This window comes from Alexandromys fortis, unplaced genomic scaffold (genome assembly GCF_014885135.2).
Source record: "Alexandromys fortis isolate MF-2015 unplaced genomic scaffold, M_Fortis_MF-2015_v1.1 scaffold_158, whole genome shotgun sequence".
NCBI lineage: Eukaryota > Metazoa > Chordata > Mammalia > Rodentia > Cricetidae > Alexandromys > Alexandromys fortis.
Window position 1 is genome coordinate 3,381,862 of NW_026068039.1, and position 17,152 is coordinate 3,399,013.

General features: G+C 48.7%; 1 protein-coding gene across 3 annotated transcripts in view; it reads right to left on the minus strand.

Annotated features, from left to right (window-relative positions):
* The window catches only part of Eefsec (eukaryotic elongation factor, selenocysteine-tRNA specific), a 219,852-nt gene that overhangs the window by 23,705 nt on the left and 178,995 nt on the right, over positions 1-17,152 (minus strand). For 2 of the 3 annotated variants that reach the window (XM_050165426.1, XM_050165425.1), the window contains 2 exons: positions 12,037-12,696; positions 1,171-1,327 (listed from right to left, as the gene is read on the minus strand). In XM_050165426.1, coding sequence (XP_050021383.1) covers positions 1,171-1,327; positions 12,037-12,696 — 817 coding nt within the window. The remainder of the gene's footprint in view (positions 1-1,170; positions 1,328-12,036; positions 12,697-17,152) is intronic. The other variant, XM_050165427.1, reaches the window with a different exon arrangement.

Below are 17,152 nucleotides of genomic sequence, written 5' to 3' on the forward strand. Positions count from 1 at the left end.
GGGGGGGGGGGGGGGGGGGGGGGGGGGGGGGAGAGAGAGAGAGAGAGAGAGAGAGAGAGAGAGAGAGAGAGAGAGAGAGAGAGCTGCTTCCTTTGTGAGAGGGGAATGTTATCTGTGGCCTCTGGGTCTCCTAGCCTTACCTGAGGTGTGGCCAATGAGCCCTATTTCCTGGCCTGAATCAGGGCTGATTTAGCCAAAAAAATTACAGAGAGCTATATGAATTCTGTGTGCTATCAGAGATGGGTCCCTGTAAATACTTCAACTTTGTTCAGCTGAAAATTCACAATACAAAGTATATGGGGGTAAAAGTCTGAGGATCATAATGTATTACTTACTACAAACAGAGCCCTCAGTGCCTCGGGTGCCATAAGGTTACTGCCTGTAACCTGTGTACTACCTGTTCAACCTCCCAGTATACTCCGGGCAATGACCTCCAGCCCATGTATACTTAGTACATCACCTCAGACGTGCAGCCCTCACACACCCAGTAATGACCCCACCACACCCTCAGATCTCTCCCACTCAGGACCCTCAGACCTGCAGCTCTCAAACACCCCTATCTTACACTTGCATCAACTCCCATACCAGTGTACCCCCACCTTGGATGGCCACTCCTCCCACACCTTGCATACCCCAGCTCAGGCCTGTGCACTTGTCTTACACTGTCTATGTACATTTAAAAGCTCACAACAACCTCCATCCCTCTAGTACCAAGCACTGGCCTGATACACAGTTGGCTTCAATAAAATGCAGTTCATATAAATACACACATGACCTAAGGGATGACTACATGGAAGAAACAGAGGTTCCACATCTAGAAGCAGGTATACCCTGACCCAGCTATGCATATGGCCCTAGGCCTATGGTCTCTACAAATTTGCTTGAAACTACTGGGAAACATGGTGCTGTGCCAGCTCTGTCAGGCTCTCCCTTCCCTCCTCCTCTGAGCTTTCTGTAAGATCAATACCTACTTCACAAGGAGGCTGAGATATGTCCAAAACAGTAAACAGTGGGATAATATTCAACCATGCCTGACCTTTCCCCATCCAGACCCTCTCAGGGCTCATGCTGGCTTCTTAGCCAGAAGCTAAGACTCACGAGCAATGCTGTCCTGAGTGTGTGCAGGCCGGCCACTTCTCCCACACTCTGCACAGATGCAATTGCACTCACCAGGAATGTGGATCTTGAACTTGCCACTCTGGCCGAAGGCACTGTCGATGACGCCCTGCTCCCCTGTGGACAGCTGCACCTTAAGCCCCACAAAGAGCTGGATGTTGGTCTCCTTTTTGAACAGGGAGCGTCCAATCACACTGTAGTCATCCATTACCTGTCCCCACATAGGAGAGGAGGCATTAGTAGTGCATGCGGAGAACTGGCTCTGGGGTGGTAAAGTGCTGTGCCCACCTGTTTACTCTGTTTACATCATTGTGTATGAGGTGGGCACAGCCTGGCTGTATTTGTACCTAGCCTGCCAGAATCTTGTCATCACAGCTGGAAGTGAGACTCCTCCTCTACCTGGCTGGTTTTGTCCTCTCCAACCCACTCTGCAGATGCTGTACTCAGCCTCTAAGTCAGACCCTACTATAGGAAGTGCTCCTCATTCTGGCAACTGCTATAGAAAATGCATTCACAGATCTCTCAGTATGCATGCTGCTTCTGGGAAAATGTCCTTTAGATATGCCTATCCAGGTGGGAAATGACAGCATACAGGCTACTCACTACTACTGTCTAGTAACACAGGCCTTGGATCAATCCAAGTCCCAGCCTACATGCAGAAAAATGGTGCAAGGCTCCCACTGGCCACACTGACCACAAAGAGGAAAAGGTATGAAGGACAGAGGGCACTGCGTTGGCATCAGCAAAGCTGTGTGCAAGAGGGGGTACATGAAATCAGAAGAAGCTGCTGCCTCAGGGGCAGGGCATGGAGTGCCTGAATTTTCCACTATATATCTTTCCTACATTCTGATCTTTGAAATGAATGAATTAATCTGTTTAAAATTAAAAATTAAGCTAGGTGGTGGTGCTACACGCCTTTAATCTCACCATGGGAGGCAGAGGCAGGCAGATCCCTGTGAATTTTAGGCTAGTATGTTCTACAGAGCAAGTTCTAGGATAGTCAGGGCTACACAAGGAAACCTTGTCTTGAATACACACCCCAAAAAACCAAAACCAAACCAAAACAAAAAATTAAAATAAACAGGTAATTATTTGTCTTCCACTCTAAGCAGGCACACCTAGTCTTTCTTGATAGCCACAAGCAGAATACAGTCTCTTCCAGTCACTTCGAGTGGCTGATTCCTTCTGAGGTATATGCCCTGGGCCACTGGACTGTCTCCTGCTAAGATGCAGAAACATCTCACTGCTACTAAAGATGCCTGGATCTGGCCAAGCACATTAGATGGATTGTTTTGAAAAGTAGAAACTGTCTCATTTACCCTAAAAACCTTTGGAAAAGCATATCCTATTCTCCTTGATTCATAGCAGTAGATAAAAGGGACCGCATTCCTTCTCTCCTGGTGATTGATGAATTGGATACAAACAATGATAAGAATTACAGTCTCCACTTGTGCAGCCCTCTGTAACTCAAAAGCCTCTTTCCCACACAGCAATTCCTCCTTTTCCTCCGAGATAGCTCCAGCAAGCTCCCCCAGGGCAGCCCCTGCTCTTAAGGGTGGGTCTACCTACTTGGCTCTCTGAGCCAGCAGTGCTAGCCTTCTGCTCATTGGTATCCAGGAAGTTCCACTGATCAGGCTTTAGGAAAGCTGCGCCTATCCAGGTGGTGGTGGCACACACCTTTAATCCCAGCACTTGGGAGGCAGAGGCAGGTGGATCTTTGAGTTCGAGGCCAGCCTGGTCTACAAAAAGAGTTCCAGGACAGTCAGAACTGTTACAAAGAGACTTCATCCTACCTAAGGAGTCAGACTGGAGGAGCAGCACACAGGGATCTGGCCCAGGCCTGCCAGGCCCTTTGCAAAGTCTATGCTGAAACGCAGACCAGCAGCCGGCATGATATAGCTCCCTCCTATACTGACCAGGATGCCGACGCTCACTGGGACAGATACACCTGAGACTCAGACTCCCTCCAGCATCACTTTGTCCAAGAAATAAGAAAGGTAGTCCTTGGACTAAGAGTTCATAGCTCACTTTGAAAGCATCTTTTAAAAAGCATCAACAGTAGGGCCTGGTGGCATGTGCCTGTGATTCCAGATCTCAGGAAGGCTGAGACAGAAGGATAATCATGTGTTCAAGGAGAATGTGGGGTGCTTAGAAAGTTCAAGGTCAGCCCAGGCTATATACTACTAGTCAGACCCTGTCTTTAAAAAATTAAAAGTTTGGCGAGGCAGTGGTGTCACACGTTTTTAATCCCAGCACTCAGGAGGCTAAGGCAGGTGAATCTCTGTGAGTTCAAGGCCAGTCTGATCCACAGAGCAAGTTCCAGGACAACCAGAGCTACATAGTGAGACCCTGATTCAGGAAACAAACAAACAACCCACACCCAAAAAGTTCATTACTGAGACCAAACCAATAACAAATTCAACCCATAAGCACCTGCAGATTCTCTTTTGCCTCCTGAGTGCTGGTATTAAAGACATGTGACACCATGCCCAGGACCACAGTGTTGTTTTAAGAATCGAGGTAAAGGTGTGGGACTAGTGGGCCCTTTGTGACTTCACCAGAGGCTCCAGGGGCTCTATCTTGCTGGCTGGCTTCAGATCTGCTATGACAAGAGTGGCAGCTAAAAGCATTTTAAATCCAAAAGAAGGGTATCTGTCATTCCTGGTTTCTTGTTTTATGGCCTGGCCAGGAGACATACTAGCACCAAATAGGTTCATTGTGTCCTCTGAGTCTTCATTCCCAAGTGTAGATTAAGCCCAAGAAGGGTGGAGACTGAATTCAACCCCCAGGTTCCTGTGCATTCCCTGGACACTGGTGGCCATGCCTGCTTACAGCTCTTATTATCACTTAACATAACTGAGTGGTCATAAAAGACTTTACACAAAAGACTGAGTGATCTTTGCATTGTGTCAGCCTGACACAGGAGACTGAGGGTGACCTAGGGTGGCACTATGAGTGTGCTTACTCCTGAGGACAGTGCTGGAGAGCAGAGGAAGCCATCAAGTCCATTTCACCACAGACTGTCAGGTGGGTGCCTCTCATGCCGCTCAGAGATCAAGCGGGGGTTGTTCTGTCTACTTTTCACAAGACCCAAGGGGCAGGGGAAATGTCTCTGCTGTGAATGAGTCCAGCATGGTTTTCTCTGATGTCTTGGGCCTATGTTAACTGTCTGACTCAGTGGTGCTGGAAGCCTAGCCCAGGGGGACGGAGACGCCCCAACCCTGCTTGCCCCAGCTCAGGGAAAACCCTGCCACAGTAGAGGAGATGGTCCCTATCTATTGTCAGGGACTCTACTTTCCACAAGTGTTCTAGAGGGAGGAGGCAGGGATGGAAGGTGGAACTGGCAACGTAATGGGATCTAGAGACTAGCACCCTTTCAGATTGCCCGGTCTAGCTGCCCATGGTATGGCACTCAACCCAGAACACATCAAAGAAGCCCAGTGGTCCAATTCACAGACTCTTGCAGTGAGAGGAGACCACAGAGAGCAGACACCAGTCACCACAAGGAAAGCACTGCCAGAGCAGTTGGAGGGCTTGGGTTCTGAATCAATCACCATGTCAAACTGAAGGCAATGCCTGTGGGGTTTGATGGTAGCCTTGTTCCTGGGGACAATGCTGAACACAGGCCAGCGGTCACAATAGCTCAAGTGGGGACTTTCACTGCTTGCATGAGTAATTTGCTTCATCTACCCGCAAGTGGTTGCTGGAGGGATCAAGCTCCCTCAGCAGTTACAGCTGTGTATCCACGTCCAGGCTCTTGCTGCCATGCCAGGAGAGTCCCCATTGTCCCCAGCGTTTGAGCAGGGACTTGGCTGCTGGTGCACATAATTATGTCATTACATGTGTCTCTCTTCCAGGGCTTGGTTCCCAGGATGAAGCTTGGGAATTGCCCAAGTTCTGAAGCTTCAACTTAGTTTACCATGCAGGAAGGGAAGTCACTACGAAAAGAGTTGAGCCAGGTTCTCCACTAGAGTGAGGGGAGAAGACCCCCTGTCTCCAGAAGAGAAATGGCTCTAGTTGCTTGAGTTCTGGCCCTGTCTCTTATGGCATCATGGCTTGAGGCAGGGGACTTCTCTGAACCCCAGTATTTTCATAACATATATTGTTAGGGTTAGGACACTGATACTGGCCAGAACACCAGACTTGACAGCAGAATGACCATTAGAACAGACTCTGCATTAGTGAATGTCACGCTGAAGTGGAGGATGGAGGGACATGTGGGGCAGGTGATCTAACATACCTAGAAACCCTAGATGCAGTTGTCAGAACTTCTGGACAGGAAGGAGGGCAGGATCACACTCAGCATTCATAGTCAGCAGGGTACCCCAGTCTCTACTTCTCCCTTCCACTCTGGACAGTATCCTGGGAGAAGACAGGGACCAGCAGTCTCAGGAGCAAGGGGCTCCTTGCTATTCAGGTGTCACCTCTTCCAGTCCACCTGAAGTCACTGACACCGACAACCATAATGGTGTGCTCTTTGCGTGTCGGCAGAAAACACTGTCCTCTTCCTCCTCCTCCCCAGCAGCATGGCCTGGTGGAAAAGCAGAGGCCCTAGGGTAACCCATGGGATGGGGCTGGTTCTTGCCTCACCACGATAGCACCCAGACAAGCCAATTCACCTTGCTGTGCCTTAGGCTCTGCTTCTGTAAAACCAGACACAGTTCTCTGCTTCTCAAGGCTGCTGCAGGGATGAGACAGGTTTCTGGCACCAAAGTCTGTGAGTAGTGAACACCATGATCATATGCCCGGTGTCAACCCCGGGACAATAAGTTAGCCTGTGATGGTCTCACCTCATCAAATATGCTCCAGAGGCTCCAAACCTGAGACCTGGGCTGCCCGGGATGGTAGCAATACAGCTCTGCTCACCACAGGCTCTCAGGCTTGTAAGGTTGTTTTCCTCAAGCCAGGCCTCCTTCCTCTCTGAACATTCCTTACCTTTTGTATATGTGCAGCCATCACTTGAGTCTCTCTTGGATAAAGCCTATGTTGGAGCTACAGAGGTTCTACGTGATGACTCCCCGCCAGCTGCCCTCCATGGGGAAAAGGAGATGAGTATTTTAGAGCACTATGTGCCAGCCACTTGGCCTTCTCAACTCCCCACCACAGTATTCTTACAGAGAAGCCATAGCCATGCTAGTTGGGGCCCCAATTCAGTTCTAGTTTCCAGACTAGCTTTCTACCGTTTCCAGCCACCTGACCCTGCATCTACTTCTGAACATGAATGCAATCGCCAAAGTGCTGAGACGTGGAGCTGGGCTTCAGTGATCGGACTCTGACCCTGGAAGGCAGGCAGAGGTTGGGGCTAGTGCTTAGAGCACTCAGTTGCAGTGGACCTTCTTAACCTCGGTCTCCTAGGACCCATGTGTCCAAGGGTCCTTGGCCTCCAGCCTGTTGGCTGGGAGCCTGTCGACAAGAACAGCATGACAGACTGAAAGAACAGGAAGCAACTTCCTCCAGGGGTTGGGGTGCTGCAGATGACCTGTACAGAACCTCCAGGCCTGGGCTGTTCCTCCTGCTCAGGAAGAAACAGGTGGTAGGATCCCTTGTTAAGCCTTGGGCAGACTTAACAAACCATCAGTAGTGGAGTTATACGAGCCAGGAGCCTGAGGCGGTGCTGGTCAGACTTCAAAGCTGGCCAGTGCTCTTGGTGGCGTCTGTATGTTTACACTTGGTTGGGTCCATGCCTCAGGCTCCTCAAGTCCAGCCTGAGGCCTTTCTGATTGGCGCCATGGGGCCAGACCTGTAGTAGCCAGTATGCCTGGTCTGACCCCCTCCCACCACAGTGGGGGCAGCTTCTTGCCACTACTCAGCCTGGACCCAGGGATGTGTGCCATGAGCAATGCTCATGTGAGCCACAGTCACGATGCACAGGGCTTAACAAGGGCCACCTTCTGGCTGGCAAAGTACTAGCACTTTCCATGTTTGTTTCCTGTTCTTCATCCACTTGCCACACCCTGGGGCCCACTTTAGTGCTGTGCACAGTTCTCTGGCTCTTGTATGGGTTCTAGATTTAAAGAGAGCATGTATTAAGAGTTGGCAGAACCTTTCTCCAGTGTACCATTAGTTGTGTGGGGCTGTGTGAGCTGCCAGATGTTGAGAACCACAGTGAGGCAAGAGGATGGTGCTAGAAGTCAGAGGGTTGGTGTCCTGAGTATAGCAACAGTTAGGATGCATTGGGCACGTAGGTAGGTGCTTCTGGGCACCAAATCTTACCTGTCTCACTTCTTTCTTGATGCCAAGGAAGGCAGAACTGCTAGGGAGGAGAAATGTGGACCCAAGAAGCAGGTTCTGTCAAACCTGGAAGTTCTTGGGATCCCGATAAACTGGGTCAGGAAGCTTTGAGTCATAGGCTGTGGCAAGGCAGGCAAGACAATGGCTGAGGCCTCCTCCACAGGACAGCTTCTGTAGGTCTGGCTCTGAGGTGATTCCAGCCCTGGGAACCAAAGCTGCTCTGTTCCCAAGCCCACCCAGCCCTGACTCTGTTCACTGGATGCTGGCTGGGTGGTCTGGCTGAGGGCTTCCCCAGTGGCTCAGGGTCAGACTCAGACACTGGTTGGCCTCTTTGTGTCACAGAAACAGCTCCTAGAACCTTCCATGTTCTCCCATGTCTGGCCAGTTGCTCTTTAGCTGCTCAAGACAGAGCTCAAAGGTCGTACTCTTCTGTGCTGGCTCCACCATAAGTGGAGTTCCGCTCCCCCTCTCCTGACTCTCAGTTTTTCACCCCATCCATGGGCTTTTGTCCCTGCTGGCCCAGGAAGATCCACTTTTCTGGCCTCTGGCTATGTGTCTAAATCTGTATGCACTAGCAGCCTGTTGAGGACAAGCCCAACAGTTCTGCTTAGCTGTGACATACCCTTAGCAACTCATAATTTCTGCCAGATCTTTACAAATCTACACTATTATGTACATAACATTTTTATTTACATATGCCCTAAGGGAGGCCAGACATTTCATCTGAAAATCCACACCCCATCTCCCTGGATTCCTGCTGGGTTTTACTTTTAATGTATCTAGTCCAGGTCTGTAACTGTGCCTGTTACTTTGCTTCATATCAGTACCTGGCCCTCCTCTGTTAAAGGTGACTGTCCACTCATGCGGTCTTTCTGCTTAGCTACTGGCATTCTTTATTTTTATCCTTGCTTCTTAGACACGGCATGTCAGTAGAGTTTGTGTTTTAATCCTATATATTAGTTTGTCTTTATAGTTGGCATTTATTTGGTATGGTAAGTACTTCTTAATTCTGTCTTCTGTATCTTTGTTATCATGTTTTAGCACTGTTCCCGTTTTTCTTATTTTTGTTGGTTTATCAAGTTCATTTCGGTTTTCCTTCTGTGGATAAGCATTTTTCCAACACTTCCATTCCATTCATTCTTTCTCTGTGCTCAAAATCTGATTCATATTTTGTATTTTCCTCTCAAACAGTACACCTTTAAGTGATCCCCCACTCCCTACGTGCTAGCCTACTGTCAGATAGGCAGACCTGTGGAGCATCTCCAGAGAGCTTCTGGCCCTTCAGACTTCCCTTTCTCCTCCTCCTGAGTGACACTACAGATGCCCTTACCTCTGTGAGCCTCTACACCATGGCCCAATTCCTGGGGCTGTGGAGCAAGCAAAGCTGGTCAGCTGTAGCTGTGACCAGGATTCCCTCACAGCAAGATCATGCCTTGGCAAGAGCTGTTTACCACATAGACAAGGAACAGCAAACTGACCAGAGGGTCAGACTTTGCCTAGACCTGCTCTTAGATGGCTTGTGAGTTAAGAATAGCTTTTTGCCTAATGAGCTGAAAAACATTTTTTAAAAAAGAATATTTCATGACACATGAAAACTAAGTGAAAGTTAAACTTTAGTGTGCACTAATGGAAAGTTTTATTTGAACACAACCATATTTAGGTGCAGTTCCCCGTTGTTTCTGGACCTTACTAGCAGGGAAGCAATTGAGGCGGAGACTGAACAAGGCATTAGGGGATTGCAACTGCAGGAACACTGATGGCCGACAGTCCATCCCACCACCCTCCCTATCTAGAGATTTGTTTGTTTTTGTTTTCTTGAGACAGGTTTGCAAAGTTTCTCAACCTTTTACTTTCTATCCTGTACTCTTTGGAAGGAAGTCATATAATCTCTGCTTTAATGGAGAATGATACTTTATTTCACCTTTGCAAACTTTTCTATGTAGTTCAGGCTGCCCTGGAACTCCCTATATAGACTAGGTTGTCTTGAACTCACAGAGATTCTCCTGCCTCTGCCTTTGGAGTGCTAGTGATTTCTGTTAGTAGTGTAGACCCCTCATATGGAAGCAGATGAAAGGGTGACCTGAGGAGGCTCAATGGGGTGTGGGGTATCATCTTATTGAGCCCCACTGGCAAAGCCCTGAGCTTGCAATTATTTATGTTAACTCAACATACCCTAACATTACAATATTCTTAACTCATATAAAAGCAATGATTAGAAAAATGAGAAAATTTAAAATAGTATATTCCATCACTGTAGATACAAAATAATTAAAAATGGGAATGAAGCTGGTATCAAAATTTCTGGGTGGCTCATCTGTTAGCCAAGCAAAGAGAGCTATTTACTAATGGTAAGTTAGTTAAATTGTGTTTGACTGCACCTGGTGAAAAAAAAAAAGTATCCAGAAAAAAATAATCTTACTTAGGATGACTAGATTTGGAGTAAGAACTGTTGCTCAGGATGGGTCTAGGTTCTACTTACTCTGAAGAACACCCATGCATTCAGGCACATCTATAGGCAGTAGAGCAAGCACAGCAGAGACTGGGTGCCCCCAAAGTTAGCGTCTCCTGGGTGCCAAGCACTGGCTGCAGGACCTTGATTAACATATGTTTGACCCTGCTTCTATTTCAATTTCAGCCTCTACTGTGAGGGTGATCTAGGCCTCCTTCTTGTGTATCCAAGGACTGACATAACATATGAAGTCCACAAAGCTGACTACGAAAGATGACACCTTTACAAGCGCAGGGACAGAAGGCCCAGATGCCTTCATCCATGCTCAGATGGTAAGTATTCACTCACACCTAGCTATGAAGGTAGGATGTCTCTTCACTAGTAACACAGGATATCTCAGGTACCTAAGCTGACTGAGTGTTTATAGGACACAAATTCTGTCCAGTGCTGCAGAGCATAGGATAGAGATCTGCCTAGGATATCAGATTTAACCTTTGTAAAATGACCTGACCACCCAGAAACTTTTTTGGCAGAAGCACACCTAGGAATGTCTGTAAGTCAGCCAGCACAGCCAAAAATGAGAGTTCAGGATATATTTTTGCCTTGCAAAGACTACCCATGTGAACAAGCTTGAGTCAGCATGTCTATCACTACCCTATTGCTGTAGACACAAGACTCAAGTTTTCAGCTGTTCAACATGGACTCCCGCTTTCCAGAGACCTTTCAGGCCTTCATTCTTGGACTGGGGGTACATGAATGATCCCCTGATGTGTACACACACACACACTTTTTCCCTATCCCTCTGGGTTCAGTTCCATTAGAATAACATAGCTGCCCCTCAGAACAAGCTTGCTGAGCATTTGGGAACTATGCTACTCTGGCTTCCTCTTAAAGCAGTTCTCAAATGTAAAGGTGCATGCTTCATGCCTGTGAGGTCAGAACTATCTACATTCAGATGGATGTGCCCACTGAGACCAAACAGTCATCCCTGGTAGCTGGAGAAGCCTGTGACTCTCACAACTGCCTATGTGGGATCTGATCCTGTGACTGCAAGTCTATGGTCTGATGCCTCCCTGGACTAAGTATGAAAAGGCTGGTGGCCCTGGGCTGCCCTAGACTAGTGACAGGACACAGATCAGCATGTCTCCAGACCCTTTCTGTTGTTCTTGGGAGGCCGGGGTCAATTCAACAATGTGTTTCCTTGCTCCTCACTAGTTCTTCCCATTCTCTAAGGGAAGTGACAGGCCTGAGGGAGAACAATTAGATCTGGAGCCATACCAAGAAGACATTATTCTCTGATAGATACTTTACTACAGAATAATTACACCCCATAATGCTACTAATAAATCAAGCTGGATGAACAGCTCCGTGCACTTTATCACCACATCTGCAGAAGCATCTCTGCTGTGCTGAGGTGGATGGAATTCACCCAGGCCAAGGTCCTTAGCTGTGGGACTGATCGAGCAGAAGAGGCAGGGAAGGCAGAGAACGCTAGCGAATACCCGCAAATTAGAAAAAGAGTCCCAGAAGTGTGTGCCTGTATCCTACAGGTGTGTACTACACAAGGGTTAGGCTTTGTACTAGCCACTGCACCAAGATGGAGAGGAGGGGCTGCCTTCATGCTGATTTGGTGGGAGCCTAGCTACACCCTGGGACCATACACAGCTACCAAGCCCTGTGGTATAGCCAGAGGGCCAGGTAGACATGATAGTGAGGCCTGGACCCTCAGGAGCCCTTCATTCTAGGTCTGGATTCTCTAGAACTTCAGGAAAGGTACCACATTGTACAGACTCCAATGACTGGCCTGCATCCCAGAGCTTTGTCTAGTCATAGTGACCCCAAGGCGATCAGGAAGCCAGTGACTTTTCTGGTCTTTTCTCCTCTTGTTCCTTATATCTATGAAACCACTAGCCCTTTCCTACCCTGTAGGCAAAGTAGACCTGGACTGTGCCTAGGTACTCCTACTAGTCATGAGAATCTGGGCTGGGCCTGGCAGGAGCCAGTTGCATGGAGCCCAGGGTCCAGCAAAGGCAGGGGGCTTTGGGAGAGGCCAGTCTGCTAACCTGGAGGCTCTGGCTATAGTCCAGCTCTGTGAGGGCATGATGGGAAGCACTCAGGCCGCCCTGTACTGTGGCCTAAACTATCTACTTTAAAACCTGAGGACTTTTGACTCTGGTCCCAGCCCACACTTGGGCCTAGTACTGAGCAAGGAGAGGAAGGAACCCAAGGGTTGAGCTTACCCGCTCTACAAGACCATGTTTGTGTTTCAGCTTGTATACCCTCAGTGCTGGCAGGAAGCTTTCTGTGTAGTTCTTATCTTCCAGTCCTTGTAGCAAGACACCATGGAAGGCCAGCCGGCATGTGTTGGTATGAATGTCAGCATCCAACCTGGAGCCAATCACCAAGCATAGTCGGGGGCAGGTAACTGGCTTCTCAAACTCCACTAGGGCCCATTGTTGCCTGGGGCACTGGCCCCCTGGGGTGTGGCCCGCTTTCATGTCCACCTCATCACCACCTTCTGTGGCTGTGGGCATGGAGTCTTTGCACAGATACTGCTCTTGAAAGAGGTATTCTCGGGAGAGGTCGAAGAAATCAAGTTTGGGCTCCAGGTCAAAACTGTCGGGAGCAGGGCTAAAGAACAGCATGCGACCCATGACTGTCTCATGGCCCACTGTGATATGGAACTTGGCTTTAGTCTGCAGGGGCCCCCGAAAGTAAGGGATCTTTTCCACAGAGATGAGGGCTGCGTGAATGGTGTGCAGAGACTCAGGTGCACACACCAGCCCACGTTCCAGCAGCTTGGGGTCAAACTGGGTGACACAGATGCCCAGTCGATCTCCTTGCATGGCCGAGGTGACGGGTGTGTGGAACATCTGCATGGACTTCACTTTCTTCACCACCTGATCAGGAGCAAGAGGGAGAACATGTAAAATCACAAGCCCTGAAGCTGGGGCTGGGGTGATTCTGCCTACCCATCCCCAGTCCTAGTAGGGGTCTAGGCAAACAGTAGAAGGGAGGCCAGGGTTTAGTCAGACCTCTTTGGGCAAAGAAAGCAGCACCCCCAAGAGTTAAGGCCTGGTGGCAGCATGCATCTTTAATCCTAGTACTCAGGAGACAGAGTTAGGTGGATCTCTGTGAGTTAGAAGCCAGCCTGGTCTACAGAGCGAGTTCCAGGAAGAAAAAAAAAGAGAGAGAGAGAGAGAGAGAGAGAGAGAGAGAGAGAGAGAGAGAGAGAGAGAGAGAGAGAGAGAAAGAGAGAGAGAGAGAGAGAGAGAGAGAGAGAGAGAGAGAGAGAGAGCCAAGGCCCAGGTAAGGCCACTTTCCAAATCTCATCCCTGTGCCAGCACAAGAACAGTGGTTACTCCAGTTCCCTCTGTTCCTTGGAAGCTGCTTCATCCAGGATCTACACCCTCCTTTTCATCAGCCATTCCAGCGCATTTTAGCCCTCTGCATAGCCCTTGACACCTAGTTCCTCAGCCTACCAGTGTGCCATTTGCTTTGAAAACTCAGGTCAGATGACAGGTTATGGAGTCTGTGACTGAGGGCAGGACTTGTCCCTAATTCCTGAGTAGCCCGCTCTTCTGCCTTTCCTCACCCATGAAACCCCCACTGTCTAGCTTGTGTCTGCCTGAGAAGGGTCTTCCTCTGGTTATTTGACATGTTCCTTGTGCCTAACATGTGCCAGGCTCTATTCCAGGGGAAGGACCAGAATCAGCTCTGTTTCAAACAGCTTAATATCTAGAAACAAGAAAAATTATCTACACAGGCCATGCAGATAAGTTGTTATTTTGTATAGCATAAGTTAATTCATGAAAACGTATATTGATATTTACTAAAACACAATTCTACAATGTAGGTGCATGGCCCAGGGTGGGGAAGGCTCTGGTTTTACACAGGCAGGGAGAGGAGCACTGCCCAGGCAGCCCCTGAGTGAGGCCTGTGAAGATCCAGAGCAAGATAGCTCTAGGCAGAGGCACCAGTAAGGGCCAGGCCCAGAGATGGAGTCTCCTGTGAAGCTAAACAGTTAATAAAGAGGCAGGAGGGCAGTTGCAGGCTAAAGGTCAAGGCCTAGGCGCCATGCATATCATGTGGAGTTACCTAAAGGGGCAATGTGATCTTATCTCAGTTTCTGAAAGGTAACTTTTGACTCCACACAGAGCAGGCTTCTGCCTTCACAGTCTGCAAATCAGGAGCAGATACAAACAGAGCCCAAGACGGTGGCATTCCTCCTATGCCCCTAACACAAGATGCCATCAAACAGTTTCAGTTGAACAAAGCAGAGTTCACAAAACCCATTTCAGAAAACTCAGCGAGAGGACCAGAATCAGCCTGGATTTTTATGATTTGGTTACAAACACCCCTGCCACCGGGGCCAGAGGCAGGCACCCACACTTTTCCTTCTGGACACAAGGCGAATGCTGTGCTGGTGGCACTGGGACTCAGAGCCTTTCACCAGGGTATCAAACTCAAGTGTTTGTTTAAAGATCATTAACTCCCCACCCACAGGGTCAGAGGGCAGAGAAAGTGAGAAGCAGTGTCAAAAGCTGCAGCCCAGATCAATCAAAGGGAAATGCAAGCCTTCTCTGAGGTGGCCTAGGAGGCAGTGGGTGATGGGGGCGGGGTCCTGAAGACTATTAACTCACAGAACATCTACCCTAAATGTACTTGAATCCCTGCCTCTCCCTGGGTCAGCCCTCTACAGCAGATCTGAGGAGGAAAGGGTGTCACAGCTTCTTCCATGGCTCCAGTCTTATTCCTTGTGACCTTTATACCCTCACCCACAGCTCTCAGGGGCAGGAAGGCCTTCAGTCAACCAAGGGCCCCTTTATATGGGTAGGCTGTCATACTCCTCAGATCCTCAGGCACCTAGGAAGCACCCTGTAGAAGGTGGATCCCCCAGTCTTCAGTAATACTCTTCATACAGCCCAACTACACACCCTCTGCATCCCATGTGTACAGCACACCCATAAGTCACAAGCCACAGCTAGAGGACTCTGGAATGAGTCCTCACACAGTGATTCTGAATGTCCTGTGCTTTGCCATGATTCCCTTCCGGCTTAGGTTTCTTCTTCTTGACAAATTCTTGGTATCCCTAGCACCCAGGGCACTTTGGGAAGGGTTTCCCTATATGCACCCCAAGCAAAGCTGCACACTCTGATCCTGATCCTGCTTTACAGGGCAGTCACCACTTCTGCAAGGTGGGTTAAACTCTAAGGCAGTGAACACCCACTGTAGGCCTATCAGTAACTGCCCCCCCCCCCCGAACGCCAATGTCACCAGTCCTTGATCCTACTGTGCACTCCCCGCAAATGTGCTGCATGTATTCATTCCCTCTCCTTTCCCTTACACATACTGTGTGCAGGCTTAAAACGCGTGCAGTACAAGTTGCCAATCACACTGCCTGTGTGAGGGGCGGGGCTTTTTGAAGGAGTGCACTGTAGATAAGGTACTGAGAACCCTGCAGCTCACTGGCAGGGGACTGCCTGCCATAGCCTTACACTTAGTGTGAGTTGGGCTCTTGTTCACACTTATCTGCAGTGCTTGTGATTATTGCTGGAAGGGCTATGATGAGCCTCTCCTCTCACATGACCTGGTACCTAGATGCAAGATGGGCTCTCAAGGACTCGGATCCTATAGCAGGACTTCAGGGTCTCAGGAATGTTCAGTTCTGTAGGTGCAGACATACACTTCTACCATCAGGGTGTGAGACCAGCTGCTATATAGTGTAGCATTGCTAGATTTCTTAGCATTGCTTGCTGCTCCCACCCAGCGCCAGGCAGGTTTCCCTCACAGCATGCTCTCCTTTCAACAGGCTCATGTTCTCAGGACTGAAATAATAAAGAATGCCTTGCGAGGGCATAAGAGCAGAGAGGAAAATAACTGAAGATCAAGATTCCAAGGGCTGAGACAGGAAATTGTGAAGCAGATAAAGATGGGGCGGCATGCCACTACTTTGGCTCTCCATGGCACATGCAGACAGGACCACTAGTCACCAGGGAGCTTGCAGTCCACCCTGGGAGGCTATGAATAGAGGGCTGACCTAGACACTAACAGAACAGAAACACACTTTCCTTCCTCTCACTCATTTCTAGTTTTGTGAGACTCTATCCACTCACTCAAGGACCACCAAACATTCCTCACACAATGCAGAATGAGCTAGCACATGTGTATTGCTCAACATGTCTGCTACATTTCTTTCACATGTAAGTTCAGAGCTAGGATCTGGGCAAGAAACCAACATTATTGAGTCTATGGATCTGCTACCTGGATATGGGAGCCAGAATTAAATCTTCAACTAATGCATGAGTTAATTGCATGACTGTGGGGAGGTGCAGAGAGAGAAAATATCTCAAAATAATAGCTCTACATTCCCAGACCTTAGGTGAAATGTGTATGTTAGTTCTTCCTGTGTTCACACAGCTATACCCCTGTTGCCTTTCTAGGTAGGTCCAGCCTGGCCTTGTCATGGCCCATCTATGGTAGGCCCTGTCCTGGTTCTCTGGAGTTAGAATGAACAGAGGCTAGGTGATAGGGCTGGGACACTGCTGTACCTTGAGCAGGATTGCACAAGGAGGCTCTATGCCCTGACCTCAGCCCTGCTGTGGAAAGAAGGTGCAAACTCAGTGAGGAAGAGAGGGGGAGGAATATATCAAGCAGACAAACAATTTTCTAAAACTCAAGTTTGTGCTTGCTAAGCACTTTGGTCCTTTCTCATTAACAAAGAAGCTTTACCATCATCTGGGTCAGTTATTCTACATAAAAACCCTATGAGGCAGGTCAATATTTTTACATTCAATTTTATGGATGAAGAAACAGAGGTTTGTGATGTCTCCAAGGTCACAAAGCAAATAGGCTGAGACTTGGGACAATAAATGCCAGGACTGCAAGGCAGGCCTGACACTCAGTCTCCTCTCCTGAGTGGCTTGAACCCAGGTCCTCATGCAAGCTCTCTACCACATCTTATGATAGCTAATCTTGGCTGTGAGTGTGATTGCATCTGAATTAACTAAAACCCAAGCGGTTGGGTACACCTGTGAGGGATTTTTCTTAACTGAATCATTTCCACCTTTAATCCTGACTTTTTGAGATGGGAAGACCCACCTTTAATCTGGGTCACATCTTCTGGTGGCACCTATATAAAGGGCAGAGAAGAAGGAAGCTTGTGCTCTTTGCCTGTTTGTCCTTGCTCTTGCTGGCAAGTTCATTCCTTCACTGGCATTAGATACTGCTTCTTCAGGATGCCAGCATATACTGAAGAGCACCTGAGACACCCAGTTCTGGACCGAGCCAGCTACTGGATTTTTGGATCTTCCACTGAAGTAGCTGGACCACAGCCTTATTAATTTTATATATATA